The sequence below is a fragment of the Cydia fagiglandana genome, chromosome 1, assembly GCF_963556715.1.
Source record: "Cydia fagiglandana chromosome 1, ilCydFagi1.1, whole genome shotgun sequence".
Taxonomy (NCBI): Eukaryota; Metazoa; Arthropoda; class Insecta; order Lepidoptera; family Tortricidae; genus Cydia; species Cydia fagiglandana.
Genome location: NC_085932.1, coordinates 2,020,873 through 2,047,449, shown reverse-complemented (window position 1 = coordinate 2,047,449; position 26,577 = coordinate 2,020,873). Strand labels below are relative to the sequence as shown.

The 26,577-nt window shown below is 42.7% G+C and overlaps 2 protein-coding genes across 3 annotated transcripts; both read left to right on the top strand.

Annotated features, from left to right (window-relative positions):
* Positions 1-3,533: 3,533 nt before the first annotated feature.
* Positions 3,534-18,879, top strand: LOC134671994 (polyphosphoinositide phosphatase). Of its 2 annotated transcripts, XM_063529996.1 has the most exons (14): positions 3,534-3,774; positions 4,001-4,211; positions 4,741-5,164; positions 5,525-5,669; positions 6,264-6,442; positions 8,674-9,018; positions 11,272-11,395; positions 12,142-12,231; positions 12,916-13,049; positions 14,408-14,635; positions 14,876-15,065; positions 17,094-17,236; positions 18,194-18,355; positions 18,551-18,879. In XM_063529996.1, the coding sequence occupies exons 1-14, from the start codon at positions 3,700-3,702 to the stop codon at positions 18,789-18,791; spliced, it is 2,691 nt and encodes an 896-aa protein (XP_063386066.1). In that variant the 5' UTR covers positions 3,534-3,699; the 3' UTR covers positions 18,792-18,879. The 2 variants fall into 2 exon arrangements, with proteins under 2 accessions (XP_063386066.1, XP_063385993.1); XM_063529923.1 differs by lacking the exons at positions 6,264-6,442; positions 17,094-17,236; positions 18,194-18,355; positions 18,551-18,879 and adding an exon at positions 7,149-7,327 and having other exon boundaries at positions 14,876-15,095.
* Positions 18,880-19,566: 687 nt separating this feature from the next.
* On the top strand, positions 19,567-26,550 carry LOC134671403 (synaptojanin-1). Its single transcript, XM_063529290.1, has 2 exons — positions 19,567-25,585; positions 25,720-26,550. Exon 1 carries the CDS (start codon positions 19,781-19,783, stop codon positions 23,111-23,113), a length of 3,333 nt encoding a protein of 1,110 aa, XP_063385360.1. The 5' UTR covers positions 19,567-19,780; the 3' UTR covers positions 23,114-25,585; positions 25,720-26,550.
* The last annotated feature ends 27 nt before the right edge of the window (positions 26,551-26,577 follow it).

Genomic DNA, 26,577 nt, shown 5'->3' with positions numbered 1-26,577 from the left:
GCGAGTGGAACTCGCGCACGAAGGGTTCCGTACCATTACGCAAAAAACGGCAAAAAAATCACGTTTGTTATAGTAGGTGGGAACCCCACTTACATATTTATTTTATTCTGTTTTTAGTGTTTGTTGTTATAGCGGCAACAAAAATACATCATATATATGAACATTTCAACTAACTAGCTATCACGGTTCATGAGATACAGACAGACGGACGGACAGTGAAGTCTTAGTAATAGGGTCCCGTTTTTACCCTTTGGGTACGGAACACTAAAAATGAACTGTCATAGTATAGGGACAATCATTCGACGCGAGAGGTATATAGCATCATACTTTTACACATAACCCAAAAATTGTTGTACCCTTACAGGGTCTGTATTCATTGTAATATTATGAGCAATAAATATGTTTGAATTTGAATTTGAAATCATCGCGGCGATGAAAACGAATCTAACCAATTCGATTTCAATCCAATGCCAAGCCAGTGAGCGACATTCCGAATGAGGCCGTTTACTTTGTTGTGACGAAAATGCCGCATGACAGGTTTAAAATATGATGCGACTGCTGCGATGCGGAGGGCATAAATTGTGTACTTACGAATATTTTGATGTGAATATGTATACAAAATATATAGGTAGTTAGGTACAATGTAAAATATAACTGGGAAAAGAGGGATGGAAAACCGTTTTCTATTTTTATTTTCTGTGTTTTGAATGATAAATGTTTAATAGTGTTCATTTGGATATTAGGATTCGCAATTGACGTTTTACTTACAGGTGAAAAATTTTGTGTTGGATTCGGTAGCAAAAGTTTGTTTAACCCTCGTGCCTTGAAACCCTCGCAACGCTCAAGATTCCCGGGGAATCTAATGGAATGGGGAATCATTCTCCTCTCCGTACCCCATGGTTCCATTCCCATTTGACGTTCGTGGTTCCATCTTGGAATCTTTCGTTTGCTCGGTTATCAATATAAGGGCGAGGAGTTAAACAAAATAACTATTCTGCCCTGTTATGGCAAAACAGCGTACCTATATGAAATAATGTAATATTTAAGACTCATCTTGACTTTTATCAAGTTTGTTCAAGAAATTAACATATTTAACAACACATGCTACAGAAGATAGAATATTCTCTGTGTAGATAATGAATGATGACTTGATGACGCAAGCGCACATACTAATTAAGTAATCATTCAAAACCACAAACACACCTACATAATAATTATCAAGGGCCATTGATTCAACGGCTGTATTTCTTATGCACATTGCTCTCTGAAGCGGGCTCGACGGTTTATCTTTAAAACTAACGTAACATCGTAACTTGGATGTAGGCCGCTTCACTACGTTGTACATATTATATACATATATATATTGTGCTAGTTAGTGACCATTAGGTCTGTTTAATTATATTCAGAACAACATGGAAATCCATGAAAAGGGCATATGTTCAGTAGTGGACGCAAATATGCTGAGAAGAGAGAGAGAGAGTAGGACAGGACATAAGGTCCAGCAATGGAGGTTTGACTGGTATGGTAAAAAAAGAAGAGGTTTGGTAGGTATGCTTATTAACTCGTTCGCATCTATCCTGTGTAGGTTAGAAAACCCAAAGAGTATAGAAAACCTAATGTTTCTTGGAAAAAAACATTAGAGTCTGTGCGGAAAGAGAAGAGTCGTGGGATTTGAGGGCGCGCCAGTGCTATTTTATGGTTTTTGCTATGCTGACAACACTGGTCACGTGATTATAGTACGACACTAAAGGTCATGATACTTGTATCCCTTTTGTTCCGGTTTTTTACCACGGTTTACTAAACGGAGCCTGGTGGTGGTGTCGGCTCGTCAAATCAATCCTCTGATTTAGCGCAGGCACTAGTTTTCTTTTTAAAACACACTCTTGTTTTTATGTCTCAGATACTAAAAAGTGACAGTGCGATTGACAAAACTGCTAAAACTAGTTAAGAATCTGCCCAATACAACTGTAATTTTAGTACCAAACAAGATAGAGTCTCATTGATGTACTACCTAATCTGTGCAGTCCAACAGTTATTTTAATACAAAACCGGGTAGATCGGGTAGAAATTGGGCATTAGAACTGTAATTTTACTATCTGGGATATATTTCACCCATTGTAAACTTGACTTGTAATGTATGTGTACATTATTAATAATAAATATGAATAAAAATAAGTAGTGCATAAGTAGGTAGGCCTTATTGGGATATGTCCGGTTCTCTCATCTCACGATATTTTACTTCGCCGAAAAGTCTGCTAAATATGAAATACTTATAATTTCGTAACTAACAGAACCTAGTAAACGGACTTACAAATAAAGAAATATTTTTATGAAAAAGTTTTATTCTTTGTACTTAATCGAAGTCTGAATTAAAATATTCAATGTCACTTATGTTTGAGCTAGCTTCAGAACAACCAGGGACTGATGTGAGGAACTGTGGCCTATTTTATAAAGCTACAAGTTACAATTTACAAGCGGAAGTCTCTTTCTAACCCTATGTGTTAGAACGAGACTTCCGCTTGTAAATTGTAATTTGTAGCTTTATAAAATAGGCCACTGGATGTGCTTGAATCCGGCACGTAGATTACGAATTCTTGCATATCACCTACTTAGCGGTCTTTTATTCGAGATACCGTAGGTACTTTTACACAATCCTGAAAAAAAATACATGTAAATATGCATAAAATGGCAAGTATCAAGACTATTTGTCAGTTATTTTAAAGATCATGAATGACCTGCATATTTATGAAAATTAATATATTTTGAATGAATATACTTACCGATTATGTACCGGAGACAAGTTACTTAGGGAGCTTATTAAATAGGTAATTATTTAATATTAAATACAACATCAATACCCGCGAAAGCGGAAACACGTTCCGCGACTTTTTGTAAGTCGATAGTCGGCTTTTAGCCGTTTTCTTCTCCCTGACAAAACCGAACAATGTTAAATATAATTTTTCTTGTGGTTTTATGTACGGTTTCATCGTGTTTTGAAAATATTTTATACATAAAACTTGCGGTTTTTGTTAATAAAAATATACAATGACAGAAGTTTGTTTACTTTTTACAAGACAGGTGTCAAAGGTTTAATTGCCATATAAAATTTAAAATGTTAGTTCCCGTTTCTGCCACGACTCTTCTCTTTCCGCACAGACTCTAACATGAACTGTATCAGTAGAAAAAAGATATCGATATGTTTAAAAAAGGCGAATTGTAATTTTAATTTCGCGCCTTTTTCTGCTGACATCGCTCGAACTTGTTTGTTGTAGTGTTGCTCCAAAAGGAATAAATATAACGAAGAAGTAGAAGCCTTTTGCTACTGAAAATTAAATTTATAAGTATGTATTAACATTTTAATTTAATAAATAAAAATTACAAATACACACAAATTATGAACTTTGCTTTACATCAGGTTTTCTTTTTATCAACATTTGATCAACATTAGTATTTTGAGATCGTTAATAATTTGGAACATGGCTTTGCATATTATGTCAATATTGACATTGACATTTATAAATTATTTACCAGCGCAGCTGACGAGTTTTTCATGTTATTTTAATATATTGTCTAACATTAATATCAAATAGACAAAACATGCAATTTATTTAAGATGATATCAATAAACAGCCTTTAAATTTCGCTGTAAATATCAACATCAGAACTGCAGTTGTTAACAACTTTATTGAGATTACAAAAATGTCCAAGCCCGACGTTATGTTTCATCCAATAATTAGCTCTATACAAAGAATAGCTCTTTATGAAACTAAAGCGGTAAGTGAAAATAGACTTAATAATAATGTAAAAGCAATTATGAATGCTCTGACTTCCTCAATACAAATTATATTCGATATAACGTGACGTGGACACTCATTGCAAAAATGGGGCGTATTTATCCTTGTAGTAGTAAACATTGCATTGTAAACAACACTATAGATATATACAATGATTGAAATTTAAAGAACAAAGACAAGCTCAATTATTTACTTTTGATTTCCAGAGATTTTACCTAATTGGTTCTAACAATACCCAAACAAGATTTCGAGTGTTGAAAATAGACAGGACAGACTCCAAAGAGCTGGCGCTGATCGATGACAAGGTGGAATACAACAAGCAGGAGATCCACCAGCTCCTGAACATGATTGGTTGCGGGAATCGAGCTGGGAAGAACTCCGGATTCAACAAGCTTGTCTCTGCTTTTGGGATAGTCGGTAAGATTTTATAACCTCTAGCCGACCAAAGACTTATGAAACAGTCTAAGTCTAAGGGCTATAACCGCGAAACTCGAAGTTCGCAAATTGCGGGCATTTTTCTCTGTCACTCTAAATACGCATTCATTGGAGTAAAAGAGAAAGATCCCCGCAATTTGCGAATTTCGGTTTTCGCGGTAGCCTCTCTGATTCTATTTTTAACACATTCATTGCCACTAAGTGCTACGCTCGTAGTGCATAGTCACGGTTTCGCCATATGGAGTGTTTAGTCACTACGAACAGTGTACCTGTCTATCGGGTTCTTGGCCCTGAATGTGTTGATCTTTATTTTGATAATCTATATTGCATTTGTCTCGTCAAGTTTTGTTGACGGGTTTGAGGATAAAGTCAAAGTAAAATCATTTATTTGCTACATGCAAATATACAATAACATAGTATAGACTGAAATTCTATTACAGCTGTGCCAATATTGTTTAAGCCACAACTTCTTTTTATGAGCATTTACTTACATTATATATTTTGTTTGCAGGTTTTATCAGATTTCTAGAGGGCTATTACATCATCCTGGTAAGGAAAAGGCGTAAAATAGCCATGATTGGGGCCCACTCCATTTACAAGATCGAGGATACATCAACCATCTACATTCCAAGCGACAGCAGCAAACCACAGCACCCTGACGAACAGAGATACTTGAAAATGTTCCTGGCTATAGATTTGTCAACGAATTTCTATTACAGTTACAGTTACGATATAACACATACATTGCAAATGAACATGGCACCGCCTCGGAAGCTGGCACCGGCGTTATTCCCTGAGCCGGTTACGGCAGCTGTGTATCGGTCAAATCTGCACTCTAGTGATGAGGAGAAGTGCACTTGTCAGGCGGTTGATGATGATGAAGATATATTCGAAACTTGGAAGAAACAGTTGCAGCAGAGACAGCAGAAATCGGGGTGTTTTTTTTTGTGATTAAGTAAATTTGTTTTTTGAGCCGCAAACTAAAGCCTAGCTACTACCGTACTAAAGAGTTATAGGCTACATTTGGAGGTGTCATTGCGCAAGTTGTTCACCGGAATTTTATGGATGAATCATTTTGTTATGTTTTTTTTAAATTTGGTGAAAGAGGGGTGTTATAAGTTTGACTGGTACGTGTGTGTGTATCTTCTTAACTTCTTAAAGATGAACTAATTTGGACGCGGGTTTTATCCAAACTCAGGTTTAGTGATTCTTAGATATGTTTCATCAAAATCGGTTCATCCATTTGTGTGTTCATGTTTTGTAAATTTAATGTTCTAACAAATTGATATTTTCAGATCGGAGCCCCGAGCAAGCTTGGAGTTTGGTGTCCGAACCGTCCCGGAGTGGAGGTTTGTCTGGAACAGTCACCTGCTGTCGCCGGTGCATTCTCAGCTGCATCCCGACTGGATCCTCTATATCGTGCATGGGTTCATTGAACAGGTATGTATCCTTGTTATAGCCCAACTTCAAAAAAGGGGTTTCCACGGAAGACCAGCGTCAAGGTATACAAAAGGTGTACAGTGACGTTTTAAACCATTTTTGTTTAATTTTTGTTGTTTAGCCGCCCAGAATAAATTTTGTTCTATTCCATTCTATTCTACTAAATAATTTTACAACAGAACAATTATAATACCAGACAGAGGTGTATAACAGGCGGCTTTATCGCTAAAGAACGGTAGGTAGATTACGTCTTTTTACGTAAAATCTTTTTCATAAAATTCTATTTTGACTGCAATCGCCAGCTGTATATTCGGCCGCACTTAAAATAAAATAAAAAAACAGTAAATCAAATAGTTTTACAACCTGCCATAAATAGTTGGTGTCTCTTTTTAAAATTGACCTATACTATTTATAGACTGACCGCTTAAAAGTCTTCGCCTACGTGGTACCACCCGCTCCTTCCCCGCCGCCCTTAGTCGCCCCTCCCCGTCGCCCCCGTACCGCGCAGGCGAGGACTCATTTAAGCGGTCGGTCTATAGGTATACGACCTACGAATAACATTCAGAAGGTAAACTAACCTATTGTATTGAACAGAGCAACCTGAACATCTTCGGTCGCCCGGTGTACATCACCCTGGTGGCCAGACGGAGCAACCGCTACGCCGGCACCCGGTTCCTGAAGCGGGGAGCCAACATGCACGGGGACGTGGCCAACGAGGTGGAGACCGAGCAGATCGTGCATGACTCTATGGTATCCTCCTTCTCTAATGGCAGGTAAGTCTAACTCCTTTTATAATTATTCTATTGGATTAAACAGAGCAACCTCGACATCTTCGGTCGCCCGGTGTACATCACCCTGGTGGCCAGACGGAGCAACCGCTACGCCGGCACCCGGTTCCTGAAGCGGGGAGCCAACATGCACGGGGACGTGGCCAACGAGGTGGAGACCGAGCAGATCGTGCATGACTCTATGGTATCCTCCTTCTCTAATGGCAGGTAAGTCTAACTCCTTTTAAAACTTCATTGTATTAAACAGAGCAACCTCAACATCTTCGGTCGCCCAGTGTACATCACCCTGGTGGCCAAACGGAGCAACCACTACGCCGGCACCCGGTTCCTGAAGCGGGGAGCCAACATGCACGGGGACGTGGCCAACGAGGTGGAGACCGAGCAGATCGTGCATGACTCTATGGTATCCTCCTTCTCTAATGGCAGGTAAGTCTAACTCCTTTTATAATTATTCTATTGGATTAAACAGAGCAACCTCGACATCTTCGGTCGCCCGGTGTACATCACCCTGGTGGCCAGACGGAGCAACCGCTACGCCGGCACCCGGTTCCTGAAGCGGGGAGCCAACATGCACGGGGACGTGGCCAACGAGGTGGAGACCGAGCAGATCGTGCATGACTCTATGGTATCCTCCTTCTCTAATGGCAGGTAAGTCTAACTCCTTTTATAATTATTCTATTGGATTAAACAGAGCAACCTCGACATCTTCGGTCGCCCAGTGTACATCACCCTGGTGGCCAGATGGAGCAACCGCTACGCCGGCACCCGGTTCCTGAAGCGGGGAGCTAACATGCACGGGGACGTGGCCAACGAGGTGGAGACCGAGCAGATCGTGCATGACTCTATGGTATCCTCCTTCTCTAATGGCAGGTAAGTCTAACTCCTTTTTAGGGTTCCGTACCTCAAAAGGAAAAAACAGAACCCTTATAGCACCACTCGTGCGTCTGTCTGTCTGTCTGTCACAGCCTATTTTCTCGGAAACTACCGGACCAATTAAGTTGAAATTTGGTATTTGATTACTATTCTATTGTATTCAACAGAGCAATTTGTATCAAGCAGAAACGTCTGAAAACTTCGAGCAACACCGGCTTCCGACACGCCGGAAGGGAGGGGCCCAAGCGATATCTCGCCGTACAAATCTTTCTGCCATTTTTCGCGGGGGGAAAGGTGCACACAGTCGCACTTCTCACACACTTACATACAAAATCCAATCTGTAATGACGACACAAATACATAGAAAATGACACACGTCAAAGACAAATCTTGCAAACCTCGATCTCTTTTTGTGTACGGACGAGTGACTAGTGTCACAACACGCACACTAACACATTTTCGTTGAAGTATGTCATTGTATTCTGAGAGATGAGAAGTCGGATTTGTCGCTCGACCGATCCGCAATTTGTACTGAGCGAGCAAAATCGATAAATCCAACAATTACTTGAGACTAAAATATAATAATTATATTTAAATGTAATTAAAAGTATGACATGTAAAAAAAATATTACATGTGAAATGTAACACTTTCTTTTTGTAAATTTGATGTCCCCGACGCGCGCGCGCGTCTGGACTCGGTCTAGTGAAAAATCCAAGTGCAACTAGTTTTATTACTCGCGCTAGATTAAATTGACGCGCTAATCTTGTACCTCGGCAGAGGGGAAATAGTGCGAATGCCGCCTCCCTTCCGTGTTGCTCGAAGTCTGAAAACCATGATTATGCTTAGAAATAAATTAAAAATCGGACAAGTGCGAGTCGGACTCGCCCACCGAGGATTCCATACTTTTTAGTACCTATTTGTTGTTATGGCGGCAACGGAAATACATCAGCTGTAAATCATCACCACGGTTCATGAGATACTGCCTGGTGACAGACAGACGGACGGACATACCGACAGACGGATAGCGGAGTCTTAGTAATAGGGTCCCGTTTTTACCCTTTGGGTACGGAACCCTAATAATAGGGTCCCGTTTTTACTCTTTGGGTACGGAACCCTAAAAATGAAAAAAAAAATCGCTGAACGGGCGAGGATCGAACTCGCGAATCTGGATCTAGTGATCCCATCGCTCTGCCAACTAAGCTACCACGACTTCACCCGAGGACAGCGTATATTTTTTTACCATATGCGCCTTAAGGACGCGCCCTAGCGACATCTACCGTAAATGTTACATTTCTTAAACGGCTACCGGACTTCCAAGTCACATATAAAATTCTTGTTTCAGCTTCAGCTCCTTCGTCCAAATGCGTGGCTCGATCCCCAGCTACTGGTCGCAGGACATCTCCAAAATGGTGCCCAAACCCCAAATCTCCATCGACCTCAGCGACCCCTTCGCCGAAATACCCGCCAAGCATTTCAACAACCTCATGAGGAGATACGGCGCGCCCATCATGATACTTAATCTGGTGAAGAAGAGAGAGAAGAAGAGGCATGAGTCGTTGTTGACGGACGTCATTAGTAATTCAGTGAAGTATCTGAACCAGTTTTTGCCTCCGGAGCACTGCATACAGTACTTTCATTTGGATATGGCTAGGATGAATAAAGGGGCTGACGCTAAGGTTTTGGACAAGTAAGTAAAGTAACCATATATACCTAACGTAACTTGAGTTGATCAGCGATTTATTTAATTTCGATCTAAGAGTATCGCTCTCCTGCCGCTCTCCTGGCTCAAAACTTCCACCTACGCTACCTCAATGCAGTTCCTCTATGCAGAGAATTGCTATTCAACAAAAAGAGGTACGCCGAGCTCTGCAGAATCTTGACGTGAATAAGGCCAGTGGACCAGACGGTATACCTGCACGTGTACTAAAGCAGTGTGCGCCTGAGTTGTCTTCTGTACTGACACGCCTGTACCGCCTCTCTCTCCAAACAAGAACGGTGCCGAAATCCTGGAGGCTTGCAAACGTGCAGCCAGTACCCAAGAAGGGTAGTCGTGCTGATCCCTGCAATTACCGACCAATCGCCATTACCTCCATGCTCTGTAAAGTCATGGAAAGGGTACTTAACGGCAAGCTGCTGGCATACCTCGAAGCAAATGATCTGCTCAGTGACTGTCAATATGGCTTTCGCCGAGGTCGGTCTACTGGGGATCTTTTAGCGTATGTCACGCACTGCTGCGGCGAGGCCATCGAGAGGAACGGTGAAGCGCTTGCTGTTTCACTGGACATCTCGAAGGCCTTTGACAGGGTTTGGCACGCAAGTCTCCTTAGCAAGCTTCCTGCATACGGCATCCCTGCTGACTTTTGTAGCTGGCTATCTGATTTCTTGAGTGAACGGTCGATCAGAGTAGTTATTGATGACTGCTCTTCAGACCTCATGGCCATTGACGCCGGTGTTCCTCAGGGGTCTGTTCTCTCCGCAACCCTTTTCCTGCTCCACATTAACGACATGCTGCAACCCAGCATTGTAGGTTATGCAGATGACAGTACGGTTGTTGAGAGATATTTGGCTAGTGCAGGGGACAGCAGGGAGGATATACGTTCACAGAGAGAGGCCATGGTTGAGCGAATGAACTTGACCCTTAGTCTCGTTTCCCAGTGGGGTGATGACAATCTGGTCACGTTCAATGCCTTCAAAACGCAGACGTGTCTATTTTCCGCAAAACGGAGTCCATTCGACCTGACTCCTTCTTTCCGGGGTGCATCTGTACCTATTGCCGACAGCCTGGAACTCCTCGGCATGGAGCTGAGTTCAGTCCTCAGCTTCGGCAGCTTCATTGAGTCTAAAGCACAAACTGCGGCCAGAAAGCTGGGCGTCCTAAATAAGGTGAAGCGATACTTCACACCTGGACAGCTTCTAACACTTTACAAAGCTCAAGTCCGGTCGTGTATGAAGTATTGCAGCCACCTGTGGGATGGCTCAGCTAAATACCAACTCGCCGCTTTGGACTCAGTGGAGCGCAGAGCCAGGAGGATGATTGGCGACAAGAAGCTAACGGCTAAGCTTCAGTCTTTGGCCCATCGGCGGAAAGTCGCCAGCCTGTCGGTATTCTACAGGTTGCACTTCGGGGAGTGTGCCCAAGAGCTACACGAGCTTATTCCACCGTCCCCATTCTACCATCGGACTTTTAGACGCACGGCCGGTTTCCATCCTTACTTGGTAGATATTCCACCAATTCGCACGAAGCGCTTTGCTTCTACTTTCCTTATGCGCACTGCCAAGGAATGGAATTCCTTGCCGGCGTCTATATTTCCGTGTTCTTATAACCCGGCAACCTTCAAATCAAGAGTGAACAGGCACCTTCTGGGCGAGCTCGCTCCATCGTAGGCCACGTCTACGCCTCGGCTAGTCTGTGGCCATGAGTAAGCCCATTCATAATAAAAAAAAAAGTTTTACTGCTGAAATAGATGGTGTTTTGTGGCAACTGGACTTAAGCTCTTTGGGTAGTTTTTGGCATCAACTTTAGTTAGAAAACTGGAGTTAATACCTAATAATGTATTGATCCATACACCGCCATCTAAACAAGGATACGTCTGAGGATTTAGTCATATTATTTTGACAGTTCAGCATAAATCTCGCACCAGCTCTTATGAAGTACCCCTTGTCCGCCAAATGTACATTAGGATATACAAGCCGTTTTAATGGAATGTCAACCTTCATTAAAAACAAACAAAGTGCTATTTCGATCGTTTGACTCGTAAAATTTTCGATCAAATGAAATTCAACCAATTGAATCTAGTTGTATTTTTATTGAAAAATACAACTAGATTCAAACTTGCATAACTATAATTTGGAACGGTGGGCGGCATGAGGTTACTATCTATGAATTTCTGATTTTGATTAAAGTAACAATATACAATGTAATAAAGGGTAATGTTACCAGGCTAGCCTTATTCGCGCGAGCGGCAGTGCGGCGCACGGGGGTGTTCCTGAGCGGCGCGCGAGGCCCGGACGAGGCCGACGGCGAGCAGGGCGGCGCGCCCGGACACCAGCGCGGCCGGCTGCAGGTATCGTGACTATTCGCGTATGGGTATTCCTTAGCAGAGCGAGGGGCCAAGCGGAGGCCTACGGCGAGCCCGAGGCCGACGAGCAGGGCCTTGAAGCGAAGCGCGGCCGACTGCAGTCAATTTAGAAAAATATAGGCGCGAAAACGAAAAGTTATGCACCCATATACATTTTTGAATTTTGCGTATTTTTCTACTGACTAAATTGGTTTGCCAAACTATACCGGGTGTGGCCTGTAATATGAGCAAAAAAATTAACTGTAGGCTGTACTCCTCATACTGACCAACATTTGTTCAGCAACTTTTAAAAATAACTTGTGGCTTGATTTTTAATGCACTTGAAACAATGCTAAGACGCAAGGTATTGCGAATTTCGTTATGTTTAAGGCATGACAAGCAACGTCAATCACAGATGATATGGCATGGCGATGGCGTCCATTGAAGGTAATATTTATTTTGTGTGAAAAATAGGAAGTCTAAATATTGCATAATTTTTAAAAGTTGTTGGAGTAGAATCTATGTTTTAATTATTTGCTCGTGTTACAGACCACACCCGGTATACTATTGGTTTCTTACAATTAGAGAAAATGGGGGCTACATTTGTATGGAAAGGATATATCGCGCGGTCGTCCCCTATTGTTAAAGTTAGCTATTGTTAAGGGTTAGGTTATTAGTTATGTATTGTGTACAATAAAGTGCTTACTACTACTTTTATACCTTGTATGTACATAACATATGATGTGTTGCAGGCGGGCCTCGTGCGCGTCAACTGTGTGGACTGCCTCGACCGCACCAACACCGCGCAGTTCGCCATCGGCAAGGTCGTGCTCGCTCACCAGGTGTGTACACACCCTAGGCTGTAGGCTAGGGCCTGCTCTAGCAGTTGCGCCTTTCCAGCGGCATTGTGCCACCCATACTGAACATGATTTTTAGGGTTCCGTACCTCAAAAGGAAAAAACGGAACCCTTATAGGATCACTCGTGCGTCTGTCTGTCTGTCCGTCTGTCACAGCCTATTTTTTCGGAAACTACTGGAACAATTAAGTTGAAATTTGGTACACATATACAATTAGTGACCCAAAGATGGACATAGTTTTTATATAATTTTAAATACATAGGTTCGAAGTTATTTAAGAAAATAGCCAAATAATGACCATCCCCCCCCCCTCTTATCTCCGAAACTACTGGATCTAAAATTTTGAAAAAATACTCTAAATAGTTCTTTACCTATAGATGACAGGAAAACCTATTGGAAATATGCAGTCAAGCGTGAGTCGGACTTATGTAAGGAACCCTAGAAACGCGAGTCCTACTCGCACTTGGCCGGTTTTTTGTTTAAAATACAGTGGAATCTGGGCTCTAACCGCGAAAATCGAAGTTCGCAAATTGCGGGCATCTTTCTCGGCGAAAACCGAAATTCGCAAACTTCCCCAATGCCCGCGATCCCCGCAATTTGCGAATTTATGTTTTCGAGGTAGGCCCCCTGAAGCGAAACGCCATAAAGTTCAGTAATTTTTTTTTCAGTTATACGCTCTAGGGCTGATAGGGTCTCCCGTGGTGGAGTTCGACTCGGACTGCGCGCGTCTGCTGGAGGGGCTCTATGAAGACCACGGCGACACCCTCGCCTTACAATACGGCGGCTCACAGCTGGTCCACAGGTATCATACAGACATACTGTAAAGGTTTGCAAACTTTACAGCCTTCTTTATCTCAGACTGGCTAGTCACGCTATTTAAATTTAGAATATGATCTTGCCGTCAAATGGAACGGAGCGCCGATCGGCATTCCTATAGCTTCTAGCGGCCCACCATACAAGGAAAATTGGCAATCGAATTTGAATCAACGGTCGATATTAAACTTTCGTGAGACATATTTTAAATTGTTTATACGACAACGGTTTCACTCACTTGAATTTTTAGTCGCTATTGGCGACATGTTTCGGGCCCGTCGGGGGTCCTTCCTCAGGCTCAAGTGCTCGCGGCAATTTGAATCAACGGTATTAGAAAATAGAGTTGAATTTGTTTTGTTTTAAAATAAAACGAACAAAATAAAAGAAACTCTATTCCATTTCATTTAGATTAAAATTTCATTGGAGCTAATTAGTAGTACTAGTACTAGGACATTGAACCCCAAGAGGATAGAGGCAGCCGTCAAGTGTCTTACATAATTTGTAATCTATATATCTGTGTTTCAAATAATATACAGAACAACTGATTTCCTGCGTGTTTATGTCCTCAGCGTCCTCCCTTATAGGCCGTCCCCCTTTACAATATACATAAAATCATATAAGTTTGTAATTCTCTCTAAAGGCACCTGCTAGCGGGTGCCATTAAATACATAAGAGTAAATCAAAGTGAATTGTGGATATTTGCCCAAAAGTTAGCGTTAAAAATACAACAATTGCACCTACTATATTGTATGAATATTCATTAGATGATTGCTAACTTGCTAAGTAGTTCTGTTCTGTTAAAGTGTCATTCTATGGATGACACTTTACAGAACTATATTTATTTTATTTTATGGATATTTTTTTATGGATGATATGGATTCTATGGATGGAGTGGTGTCGTAAACTGCGGGAAGGCATGGCAAAACATGACGAGCTCTAGCTGGACCAACTCAGGCAGAAACGTAATCGCAGAGCTGCTGGACCACCCCAAGAGTCAAGACACGTCTGTGATCGAAGAAGTGCCGATCGGCCATTGGTCTATACAGTCATCGCAGTCGATGTAGGCTGTAGACTACCTCCTCAAAATACTTTCTTCAGTCGCTGCAACTATCATCTGCAAAGATGCTGTGGCCAATGATCATTCTATTTAACTTGCTAACTATGTAAACAAACCGCCTTATTGAAATTGTCACTGAATGGTGATTTAGACAAGCGCCTACTCGCCCCACGCGCCGCGTTTCTAATGAAGTTGATTTAGATATCACGCCGAATCATTTAATACACAAATAAAAGTGCAGGAGATTTTTTTTAAATTCGATCCATAGTTAAATTGCCTTATAATTTCAGAATCAAAACCTACCGCAAAACAGCCCCCTGGGCGTCCCACGGCAACGACATAATGCAGACCCTGAGCCGCTACTACTCCAACACCTTCTCCGACGCCGAGAAACAGAACACCATGAACCTGTTTCTGGGGCTCTTCATACCGGACGCGGGCAAGCCGGCCATTTGGGAGTTCCCGAGCGACTACTATCTGCACCACCCGGAGGCGGTCGTCTATATACCGAGAAACAGGTGACAAACTAACAATGAGAAACAGAACCGTGATAGCGTGACAGTTAAAGTTTTCAGAGATGCCGCAATAACATCAAATACTAAAGATTACGGAACCCTCTGGACGAGTCGGACTCGCATTTGCCCGTTTTTTCTAAATTAAGCCCGCTCCACACTCGCATTCGCGTCTTCACACTGCGATTTGCGCACGAGTGTGGAGAGGGCTTTAAAGATCCCGCTCTGACCGAATCTCTCTTACAGATCGCTAACAAAATGGTGGGACGACGACGTACTGAAGTACCTGCCCTACCCGACGAACGAAATGCGGAAGCTGTGCTGCGAGATCATCGGCATGCAGGGGGACTCCGGGGCGCTCGAGATGGTGGACACCTACCACGACTATAACAGGCCCTTCGAGTACACCGTGTTCGCGGAGTGTTACGAGTTCAAGGTGAGACGGGTGTAGCTAGAGTGAGACGGCTGATATCGACACCTACCACGACAAGCTGTGCTGCGAGATCATCGGCATGCTGGGGGACTCCGGGGCGCTCGAGATGGTGGACACCTACCACGACTATAACAGGCCCTTCGAGTACACCGTGTTCGCGGAGTGCTACGAGTTCAAGGTGAGACGGGTGTAGCTAGAGTGAGACGGCTGATATCGACACCTACCACGACAAGCTGTGCTGCGAGATCATCGGCATGCTGGGGGACTCCGGGGCGCTCGAGATGGTGGACACCTACCACGACTATAACAGGCCCTTCGAGTACACCGTGTTCGCGGAGTGTTACGAGTTCAAGGTGAGACGGGTGTAGCTAGAGTGAGACGGCTGATATCGACACCTACCACGACAAGCTGTGCTGCGAGATCATCGGCATGCTGGGGGACTCCGGGGCGCTCGAGATGGTGGACACCTACCACGACTATAACAGGCCCTTCGAGTACACCGTGTTCGCGGAGTGCTACGAGTTCAAGGTGAGACGGGTGTAGCTAGAGTGAGACGGCTGATATCGACACCTACCACGACAAGCTGTGCTGCGAGATCATCGGCATGCTGGGGGACTCCGGGGCGCTCGAGATGGTGGACACCTACCACGACTATAACAGGCCCTTCGAGTACACCGTGTTCGCGGAGTGTTACGAGTTCAAGGTGAGACGGGTGTAGCTAGAGTGAGACGGCTGATATCGACACCTACCACGACAAGCTGTGCTGCGAGATCATCGGCATGCTGGGGGACTCCGGGGCGCTCGAGATGGTGGACACCTACCACGACTATAACAGGCCCTTCGAGTACACCGTGTTCGCGGAGTGCTACGAGTTCAAGGTGAGACGGGTGTAGCTAGAGTGAGACGGCTGATATCGACACCTACCACGACAAGCTGTGCTGCGAGATCATCGGCATGCTGGGGGACTCCGGGGCGCTCGAGATGGTGGACACCTACCACGACTATAACAGGCCCTTCGAGTACACCGTGTTCGCGGAGTGTTACGAGTTCAAGGTGAGACGGGTGTAGCTAGAGTGAGACGGCTGATATCGACACCTACCACGACAAGCTGTGCTGCGAGATCATCGGCATGCTGGGGGACTCCGGGGCGCTCGAGATGGTGGACACCTACCACGACTATAACAGGCCCTTCGAGTACACCGTGTTCGCGGAGTGTTACGAGTTCAAGGTGAGACGGGTGTAGCTAGAGTGAGACGGCTGATATCGACATCTACTGCGACTATAACACGGCCTTTGAGTTGTGTTCGCGGTGTACTATGAATTCAAAGTGAGGAGAGAGAGTAGGTATTTAGTATTGTGTGAACTTTCGCCGCTGTCGCATATGTTTCCAACTGTTTCTGTTTACAGATGGGATTGTTTAAATAGATAGTAATATCTTTTTACGAATTTCACAGCGGTCAAACCATGTCCATCCCGGTTCGTCGCGGTGCCGCAGCAAGTGCGATGGGCACCTTTGCGACCGGATGGGTGCGAGTCCAAAAGTTTTTGGAATATTAAGTTTAATAGTTATTTATTTTACAAGGGGGAAAAGTTGTTGTTTAACCGCTCGTGCTAATATTGATACCCGAGCAAGCGAAAGATTCCAAAATTGAAATCTCGAAAAATGGAATCTTGAGCGTTGCGAGGGTTTCAAAGCACGAGGGTTAAACAAAATTTGCCCCCGAGTGAAACACAAAATATTAAATGTAAAATATCAAACAAAATCAAACCAAATCAAATCCAAATGAATGTTATTAAATATTTATCATCCAAAATCATCATTTAAAAGTCAATTCTACCAGCAAACATAAGAAAACAACTCAAAATTTGCATTTGATTACTTTGCCTCACATGTGGATAAAATGCAACTTTGCTATTCGTTTTTGAAGTGCAAAGTGATTCTTTCCGAGCTGGTGTGGTGAAAACTTCTTTTTCTCAACATATACAAATACATATACAATTACCTCAAATTTAATGAGGAAATTTCTGCAGATGTGCCACACACTACGCGACTTAACACCGACATTCGCGGAGAGCTTCAGCCCCTTCGTGGTGCGAGGCCGCGCCGTCACCAGAACCAGCGCCAACCCCGGCCTCAGCGGGCGCGCCTCCACCGCTTCTAACAATTCTAGCGAGTCAGTATTGAAACACGTACATACATTAGTAGATTGTTAACCAAGGGTGGAAAATGAACCATTTCACCCGAGATATTTTAGTTAATAGTTCGAGCGTGAGATGGTTACTTTTACCCGAGTTAAACACTCTATTTTTTATTTCGACTATGAGGAAAGTTAAACACGAGAAATGTAGGTTTATTATTGGTAAGTATAATTCTTTAGAACAAATTACTAACAGATATATAGGTAAACCACATAACTATAAGTCACTCGAATCACTTGAAAATGTAAACGGCGCCAATTTCAGTCATGCGGAAGCTGATATGAGAGCTTATAATATGGCACATTATTGCTGTTAGCCGTTGCTCGAAGTAAAAATTAAAAAAAAAATACTTTCCATCCTAGGGTGGGAAATGCAATTTTCCACCCGGTTATCAGCTTATGAAAGGTAAACTTTCCGAACAGGAGAGATGAAAAATACTTTGCCATTTATGTAGCAATCATGATTTATGACAATTTAATTTTTAAGTTGAATATATGTATATGGAGCAGATCTGAATCTGATACAGACTTAGTTTTCCTAATTAAGGTTCAAAATAGATTGCAATTTCACAAAAAGTGATTAATTTTTAAATGAATCATCAAAACATAGCTATTTACCCCCTTATTCAAAAATATAAGGTCGGTTTCGAAAATAGTTAAACTGTATGAGTATTATATTCTTTGAACTGTATATTCAACGATATGCGAACTATCGAGAAAAGTGAGTGGATCGGAATTTATTAAAACCAATAGACGACCGGGACTGCAGAGGGCCAATCGCGAACCACGTTCGACGTGTTGCCTCTCCGCCGCACTTGTAAATTCGTACGTAAGTGTGACGCGTCGAACGTGGTTCGTGGTAGGCCCTCGGTGCCCTAGATTCACGTTATCGTCCGTAGCTGTTTGGTAATGTAGTGGTGTATGTTGGTACAGTTCGGGCAGCGCGTCGTCGACGGAGGACGAGCTGAGCGGCTCGCTGGGCGGCCGCGCGCCCGCGCCGCCCGCCCCCCCGCCGCCGCCGCCGCCCCCCTTCGTCGCCGTCAAGCGCCGCCACAGACTCGCGCTCAAGGACCCCAGCAAGGCCGACATGACTGTGTGAGTCTTATTACTTTACAAATTTCATGCTAGATGGCGCTGTACTATCTGCATCGCGCACGGCAAAAAAATACCTACACTTCTATTTTTTAATTAATAACTCCAGAGGTCGTCCGTTTAAAATGAATCCTTAGCCAGCAAGTAGCTACTTCCGAACCTCGACAATAATGTACTACATATTTACAATTTCAACAGATATAGGCGCTATGTAAACTTCGAGCGGCGCTCGAACCTGCAATACAAGCCGACCAGCCCAGTGACCGTGACAGTCAGCAGTGCGTTCACGATCGACAGTTCGGCGGACGTGATCCCGCCCACCGTGACGCGCGGCGCGCGCGAACTGTACCGCGACTATATCAGGAGGAGCACGGGCGAGACGTTCGTGTCGCCACAGACCGTCGAGACATACACGAGATATGTCGAATTTGCGCAATGAATGTAAAATAACTAATTATAAGTTTCAAAAATGTGTATTGATCTCAAATAATAAGGAATTTAAAGAAAGAAATATTTTAGCATCTGTGTTTCATTATCCAATTTTAGGAAATATCCAATTTTAGGAAGGAAACAAGCGTACCGCCTGATGCATTACTAATTGATACCCGGAAGTAAGTAACGATTACAGTAGACCATAGCCTGCAATCCCATGGGTATCACATTCGCGTTACTGTTTCCAAATATGTTATTTGTTGATAATATTATTTATAGTTTATGCCCTACAGCAAAGAAGAATTAAATCACTACGTTCCGCGTTCCCTACAGAATGTCAAATATAACAAATTTACTAACTTAAAACCTGTACTACAAACCCAGCAGGCTAAATTAGTAGCAAAGAATATATAAAATACTCACTAGGAGATTAGTAGGTTCCTACTCCTACCTATATGTAGTACCCAGTAGTACCTAAGCTCAAACGCCAGTTGCTCGCCTGTGCCCAGTGCCCACACTTGTGCCTGTGTTCTATTTTGCTTCTATCAATATGAGATGGACGAAATAATCCGGGAGGACACTTCGCACGTACATTTTTTTAAATTTGCCGCTCTTTTCTACTGATGGAAATGGCTTGACAGACTATAGCATTCTACTTACTCAAGCAGCAAGCGCATGGTGCTATCGCAACAAAAATATTCAACCCAAAGTTTCAACCGAAAATGTTTATACTCAGTGTGGTCTGTATTTTATTATAACATTTATAACGATTTTTTTAGTGAGTCGAACAGCTTTCACTGACAGCACGTCATGTCAGTATCCAATCTGTCAAAAATCGAGTCAATATTCCGATTGCAATGCAATCATTGTTAAATTTCTAATCAGATCGTAATCAGTTTACGCTGTGTTAAGTTGGCCGTGGAAAATAGTGTATTGAATGTAGTAAAAGGGGTGGATGGGTTTAGCGCAGCCGTAACTAAGGACTGAGCGCGCACCATGGCTATGTCCAAAGGATTTAAAGTGTTGGAAAAGTCGTGCCCACCAAATCCCTACAGTATAATCCTACAACACAGAAACAAAGATACTGCTTTACTGTTCGAATCTCAAGCTGTGGTCTCACTTTCACCTCAGGAGACTGAGACTTTTCGGAAACAGTTTCACAAGATCGCTGACGCTTACGCCTGCCTAGGCGTTCTGCAGCTGAATTCCGGGGAAACCTGTCTGCTCTACCTAGTGCTGGTGACCGGGTGCTGCTCCGTGGGAAAGGTGGGCGATGTCGAAGTTTTCAAAATTACCCAAACACAATTTTTACCTCTCTTTTACCAGACTAATGATGACAAAGTCTCAGAAGTAAAGAAATTACTCAATTCGGGAACTTTCTATTTTTCTTGGAACACGGGAAAATCGAACGATAATCTCTTTGATCTCACGCTCTGTGCACAACGCAAAAGCAAAGGAGCTAATCCTGATAACAGGTTTTTCTGGAACAGAACTCTCTTTATACATTTGATAAGGTATGGAATTGATTGTGAAGATTGGCTCACAAGAGCTATGTGTGGGTCAGTGGAAATAAGGACCATCTATGTGGGGCACCGTCAAGCCAGAGCGGTGTTAGTGTCCCGTCTGAGCTGTGAAAGAGCTGGCACTCGTTTCAATGTCAGAGGATGCAATGATGACGGCAATGTGGCCAATTTTGTTGAAACGGAACAATCAATTTACATAGATGATTCCGTGGCATCTTATATTCAGACCAGGGGATCGGTTCCTCTGTTTTGGGAGCAGCCGGGAGTACAAGTTGGATCTCATAAAGTTAAGATGTCCAGAGGCTATGATGCATCTACGAGTGCTTGCGATCGGCACTTCTCTGCAATGAAGCGTAATTATGGGTCCGTGATTGTTGCAAATCTTTTAGGATCAAGTTTGATTGGAGGAAGCGAGGGTGAAGCCACTTTGAGCAATGCTTTTCAGAAACACCTTAACGAGTCTGCTCATGCGGATATTGTTCAGATAATCTTTGATTACCATCAGGAAGTTCGAGCCTCATCCATTGAAGGAGCTTTAGGGAAATTCAAAAAGATAATAGAGAAATATTACGATGAAATGGGGATTTTCAGTGCCAAAAGTGTTGACATTTACAATATCCAGAAAGGTGTTATCCGAACAAATTGCCTTGATTGCCTGGACAGAACCAATTCTATTCAGACATTTATTGGGCTAGAAATGCTCAATATACAGCTTATGCTGCTCCAATGTGTTGACAAGAAACAAAATGTGAATAGATTTGAGGAAGTTTTTAAGCAGATGTGGGTGAACAACGGCAATGAAATATCGAAAATTTATGCAGGCACTGGAGCTATCCAAGGCGGCTCCAAATTGATAGACGGAGCTCGCTCTGCAGCCCGCACCATACAGAACAACTTGTTAGACAACTCCAAGCAAGAAGCTATTGATATTTTGCTTCTAGGCTCTACTTTAAACTCTGAACTTGCTGATCGTACTAGGATCCTCTTACCAGCTAATCTACTGCACGCATCCCCTCCGGTGCTGAGAGAAATGTGCCGCAGAGTTAATGAGTACACAACACCATCCTCTATAAGGATTACAATCGGCACATACAATGTGAATGGTGGTAAACACTTTAGAAGTCTCGCCTATAAAGACGTCAGTTTGGCAGACTGGTTGCTAGATTGCCCTAACAATTCATTAGTGAACACTGTCCAAGGCAAGGATCATCCTTCTGATATATTTGCGATTGGCTTTGAAGAAATCGTCGACCTTAACGCCAGTAACATTATGGCCGCCAGTTCTGACAATGCAAAGGCATGGAGTGAGGAGCTAGAAAAAGTTTTATGCAGAGATGCACCCTACACCCTTCTCTCCTCTCATCAATTAGTAGGCGTTTGTTTATTCGTATTTGCTAGAAAAGATTTAATTCCTCACATCCGAGATGTGGCGCTTGATTCTGTTAAAACTGGTCTCGGGGGCGCCACTGGTAACAAAGGTGCAGTTGCCATCAGACTAGTCATTTACGGAACCTCTCTCTGTTTCGTCTGCGCCCATTTCGCTGCCGGCCAGTCCCAAGTAACCGAAAGGAATGCTGACTACACAGAAATCACGAGGAAAGTAGCTTTCCCAATGGGACGATCCCTATACTCGCACGACTACGTGTTCTGGTGCGGCGATTTCAACTACCGCATTGACCTGGATAAAGATGAAGTGAGATTACTTGTTTCACAGAATAATATGCAGCGGCTTTTAGAGCAAGACCAGCTAACGAGACAGAAAGCTCAAGATCTCGTGTTTAAAAACTGCTTCGAGGGTGATATTACCTTCCCCCCGACATACAAGTATGATCTCTTTAGCGATGATTACGACACTAGTGAAAAATGCCGTGCTCCAGCCTGGACGGATCGCATTTTGTGGCGAAGCCGGAAATACACTGTTGACCCGGAAGGTACTTCGGAATTAGCCGCAGGCAAGTTACTCCACTACGGCCGAGCGGAACTGAAACAGAGCGATCATCGACCTGTAATAGCGATTCTTGAAGTTGAAGTTCTTCAAGTCAGCTACACGAAATGCATGGAAGTGTTTTACGAAGTGGTCAATGATCTCGGACCTCCTGACGCGACAATCGTCGTGCAACCTTGCGATGCCAACAGTGAATCTGTATTTGATGATAATTTGGTAGCTGCGGTTTTGCAAGAGCTCTCGACTATAGGCGAGGTGACTCTTGTGAGGATCGTCGAGGATCATTCGACTTCGTTGATAATAACGTTCCGAGATGGACAGAACGCTCTCGCTGCCGCGCAGAAGGAACATCTGACCGTTTGCTCAGTTCCTTTGCGCATCACTTTAAAATCTCCGAATTGGGTGGAGGTCGTCAGGTCAGAGTTGAATCTGTGCACGAATAATACGATTCCGCTGTTCGGTGAGGCTCAAGCGGAGCGGCCGTTGAGATCGGCGCCGCCGACGCCGCGCCGGCAGCAGCCGAGCAGACCGCCGGCGCCGTCGCCGACGCCACTGGTGCCGTCGCGCGCGCCCGCCGCTGCGGCTAGTCCCGCTCGTCCGCCGCCTCCGCGGCCCGCTCCAATGGCGCCTGCTGTTGACAATGGTAAGCCCGCACCACCGCCGCTGGCTTCGCCGCCTTCGAATTCTTCACCGCCACCGATCTCTTCACCTCCACCGGTCTCCTCGCCGCCGGCGGACAGCGGGCCGCCGCCGTCGTGCTCGCCGCCTCCGCCTCCACCGGCTGCCGGGCCGCCCCCACCGGTGCCGGCGCGGCAGGGCGCCCCGCCACCCCTACCCGCTCGCCCGCGACCAGCTTCGTAAATTCCATTTACACATTTCTAGAATTTGTAATAACTCGAACAAATCATGTACACGGGTAAGTGTTCCATAGCTCTATACGTTCCTTTTGTTTACTTATTTGTTATTGAAGTTATTTATTGCATTAGATTATGTAGTAGGTGTCTACTTTGTTAAAAAATATATCAGCTATAGGTTAGGTACTTAATGTAGGTCGTGGAAGCTTGAAGATATCGAGTTTGTGTGGATATTCTGTACATGCGTTGTTAAGTAGTGCATTGTGTGTTTAGCAAATCCCGGGCTGATGTTAAGCTGGCGATGACGCAGGCGTGCGAAGCAGCTCATTTATATGCCTAGGCCGGATCTTATCACAAACTATTCATATAGACATACTATATTACCTACGATATACGTTTATTGTTATCCATTGTTACAATTATAAGAGGTTCTTTTATGACAGGTTTATTCAGCATAAGTGGTCTCATCACTTTGACGCTCATGTCGATACCAATCGGAATCATCATTTAGGTAAACACTTTACGTTTAAGAATTAGTGTATTTTTATTCATGGGCATTTCCATCCGGACGTTTAGCTTCATCCAAATGAACATCAAATGCATAAAAAGAATACACGTATGATACCTACTTTAAGTATAGGACCACTATATCTCAATTAATGTTAAAGTTTATATTCATTAAGGCGGTTTGGCTTGAAGAAGTTGGCCATAAAACGAATCGATTATTACCTCATTAATCAAAATCGGCTGAATAATTTCGTAGTTACACCCTTATTCATACCTACATAGCCAGCTAAAACCGCAGCCCTTCATTTTGACTGTTGCCGTGTCGGGCATTAGCAATGAGCAAAGGCCGAAATAGATCATTTGTGTACGTTCATGCAATAAAGCCAATTTATGAGATGATTTCATTTAACGATCTCGGTTTCTCCTATATACCTATATTATGTAGGAATGATAAATTATGTAGGTACTCGTAGATATTGTATATGTTCCTTTTGTTCGTATATAAATATAATTACTTATATTTACGTAAATATGTGTAAGTAGGTATCTAAATTTAATATTCTCAATATTTTTTTTAAGTTTAAAAAGTGGTTATTAACTTATTATGGGATCTTAGAGGCCCATGCTTATTTCCTTTCGGTCAAATTGGGGCCCCTCTCGAGCTAGAGGCCCGTAGCATTTTGCTCGCTTTGCTACCCTATAGCTATTAGTTACCTAACCAATAATTATTAGATAACTATTAACTATAAGATAACTAATGACTACCTATTAGTTACGCCACTGCTTTGAGTTAGGTCTTATAGGTATCTAATCGAATACCTACCTTCCAGTTGTACCAGAACCAGTTTATATTTACAGAAATGCATCGAGAAAATAGCCAAATTGAGATTTAAATATGGAATGAGTTTAAGTGTAGGTAGGTATTTAGTAACTAAGGCAAGTACCTAAATAATAGGTTCCATTTCATAGGTACCTACCAACATTTTTTTATACTTTAAAATGTATCTTGTATTATGATATACCAAATATGATTATAGTTAGCTGAGCCGTCATGTAACCTGTTACTATTTTTTTTACATAAGGAACCTCATTATAACGCTAAGCTAAACTATCCAGCGGTTTTACTTGTAGTGTATCTACTATGATTAATTTGTAGATTATATTCCATCCAGCAGTAGGTATGAGCTGCTTTTTACATGTCTTCATTTACTATGTTACATTACACTATCTACTGAATAAGTAGAGATGTATTTTAATTTAAGGCTACTGCAAGGAAATATACAGTTGTATATCAAAGATCTATTTCTGTATCGTTTTATAAATCTTATTATTTTTTTTACTTTTATATTTTATTTAAAATATCTTCATACTACTTATGTTTCATGGTATGAATAAGCAAAAATGCATTTGTTATAGAAAATAAGCTTGTTGTAATATATTTTAATTCTGTGAGGTGTAAAGATGTTCATTATTTATGTAGAAAAATTACCTATTTAAGTTTGTACCTACAGTCGCGTCAGTCGCCATCGATATATCGTAGCGGCCAAGATGTTCACTAATATCTGAACATTCTAACACCTTGATAATAGAGGTGTAGGTTTTCAGTATTCAGATATTTTTGAGCGCCTTGGCCGCTCCGATACCTATAGGTACCTATCTGACGACGACTGTACATGTCAGTTATGTTTTTACTGGCGAGGCATCCAATCTCCAATACTCCCATTGGCTAGCTAATTTGTTATCAGTGTTATCACTAATAGACGAGTAATTAATATTTCCATATATTTTATATTCTATTTTGAATTTGAACACCATCTATTTTTATTAAACATCCAATATGTGAAGAATAGGTATGTGTGTGTGTTGGGAAGTGGGTACCTTTTTTGCTTTCTTTTTAGCCATGTGCAATGATGGGGAATGCGGCTTTATATGGATATTACAAGTCTGTACAGTTTATTAGTCTCTATAGATGGTCAAGCAAATCTTGTCAGTAGAAAAAGGCGCGAAATTCAAATTTTCTATGAGACGATATCCCTTCGCGCCTACATTTTTCAAATTTCCCGCCTTTTTCTACTGACAAGATCTGCTTGACCAACTATACAATAGCAATTTGGTTATTGGTTATTTGATGTTGCATCACATACCTATACATTAATTATTATTACCTATGTAAGATCCATTGAAGTAACGTCTAAAGCGGGATAATTTTGAATATGGCAAATACCAACTAAACTAGAAACACTTCCTACTGTGGCCACACTAACGCAAGATGCCTTGGTAACATTGACATATATCTAAAGACGGGCCTTACGGGAAATAAGAAAGGGGCCAGAGGGCTTACCGCGAACCACGTTCGACGTGTTGCCTCCCTGTCGCACTTGTATATTCGTACGTAAGTGTGACGGGGAGGCAACACATCGAACGTGGTTCGCGGTAAGCCCTTAGTACAGTGGTGTCACGCACACGCATTCAAGCCAACCGTGCACTTGCAGTCTAACGCCACAACGCGATTGGTTGATGAGTTCGCATCACGCACGCAGTTGGTCGCAACTAGTTGCGTTAGACTTCACGATTGGCTCGAATTCGTGACACCACAGAACGAGCACCATTCTTAGTGCTCGTAAGGCCTCCAGATATATATGTCAATGGCTGGTGGCTTGAAGTGCTTCTGATTTTATAGATATTTGCCATTTTCAAAATTATGCCGCTTTCGAAGTTACCTCACCATATAGTATTTCTTATGAGTAAACACACGAATGTAAATCATAGACTGTTTAAATTATGGAGTGCTTTATGAATTGTTAGTTTTAAACGAATTCTGCAATATAGCTGGCATCTGTGTTATGTTACATGTATATTATGTGAAATATAGAATTGTTCAAGCACTCATTTTATTTTATTTTCCTTAAAGATGATAACTCTACAACAGGGTTATTTGTCATTCCTAAGATAAAAGGTAACATT

Excerpts from the sequence above, each read along its gene's own strand:
- LOC134671994 (XM_063529996.1), top strand. The coding sequence starts at position 3,700 with ATGTCCAAGCCCGACGTTATGTTTCATCCAATAATTAGCTCTATACAA. Across the intron at positions 3,775-4,000 it reads CTCTTTATGAAACTAAAGCG|AGATTTTACCTAATTGGTTC; the intron begins GTAAGTGAAAAT and ends TTTGATTTCCAG. Across the intron at positions 9,019-11,271 it reads GACGCTAAGGTTTTGGACAA|GCTAGCCTTATTCGCGCGAG; the intron begins GTAAGTAAAGTA and ends TAATGTTACCAG.
- LOC134671403 (XM_063529290.1), top strand. The coding sequence starts at position 19,781 with ATGGCTATGTCCAAAGGATTTAAAGTGTTGGAAAAGTCGTGCCCACCA.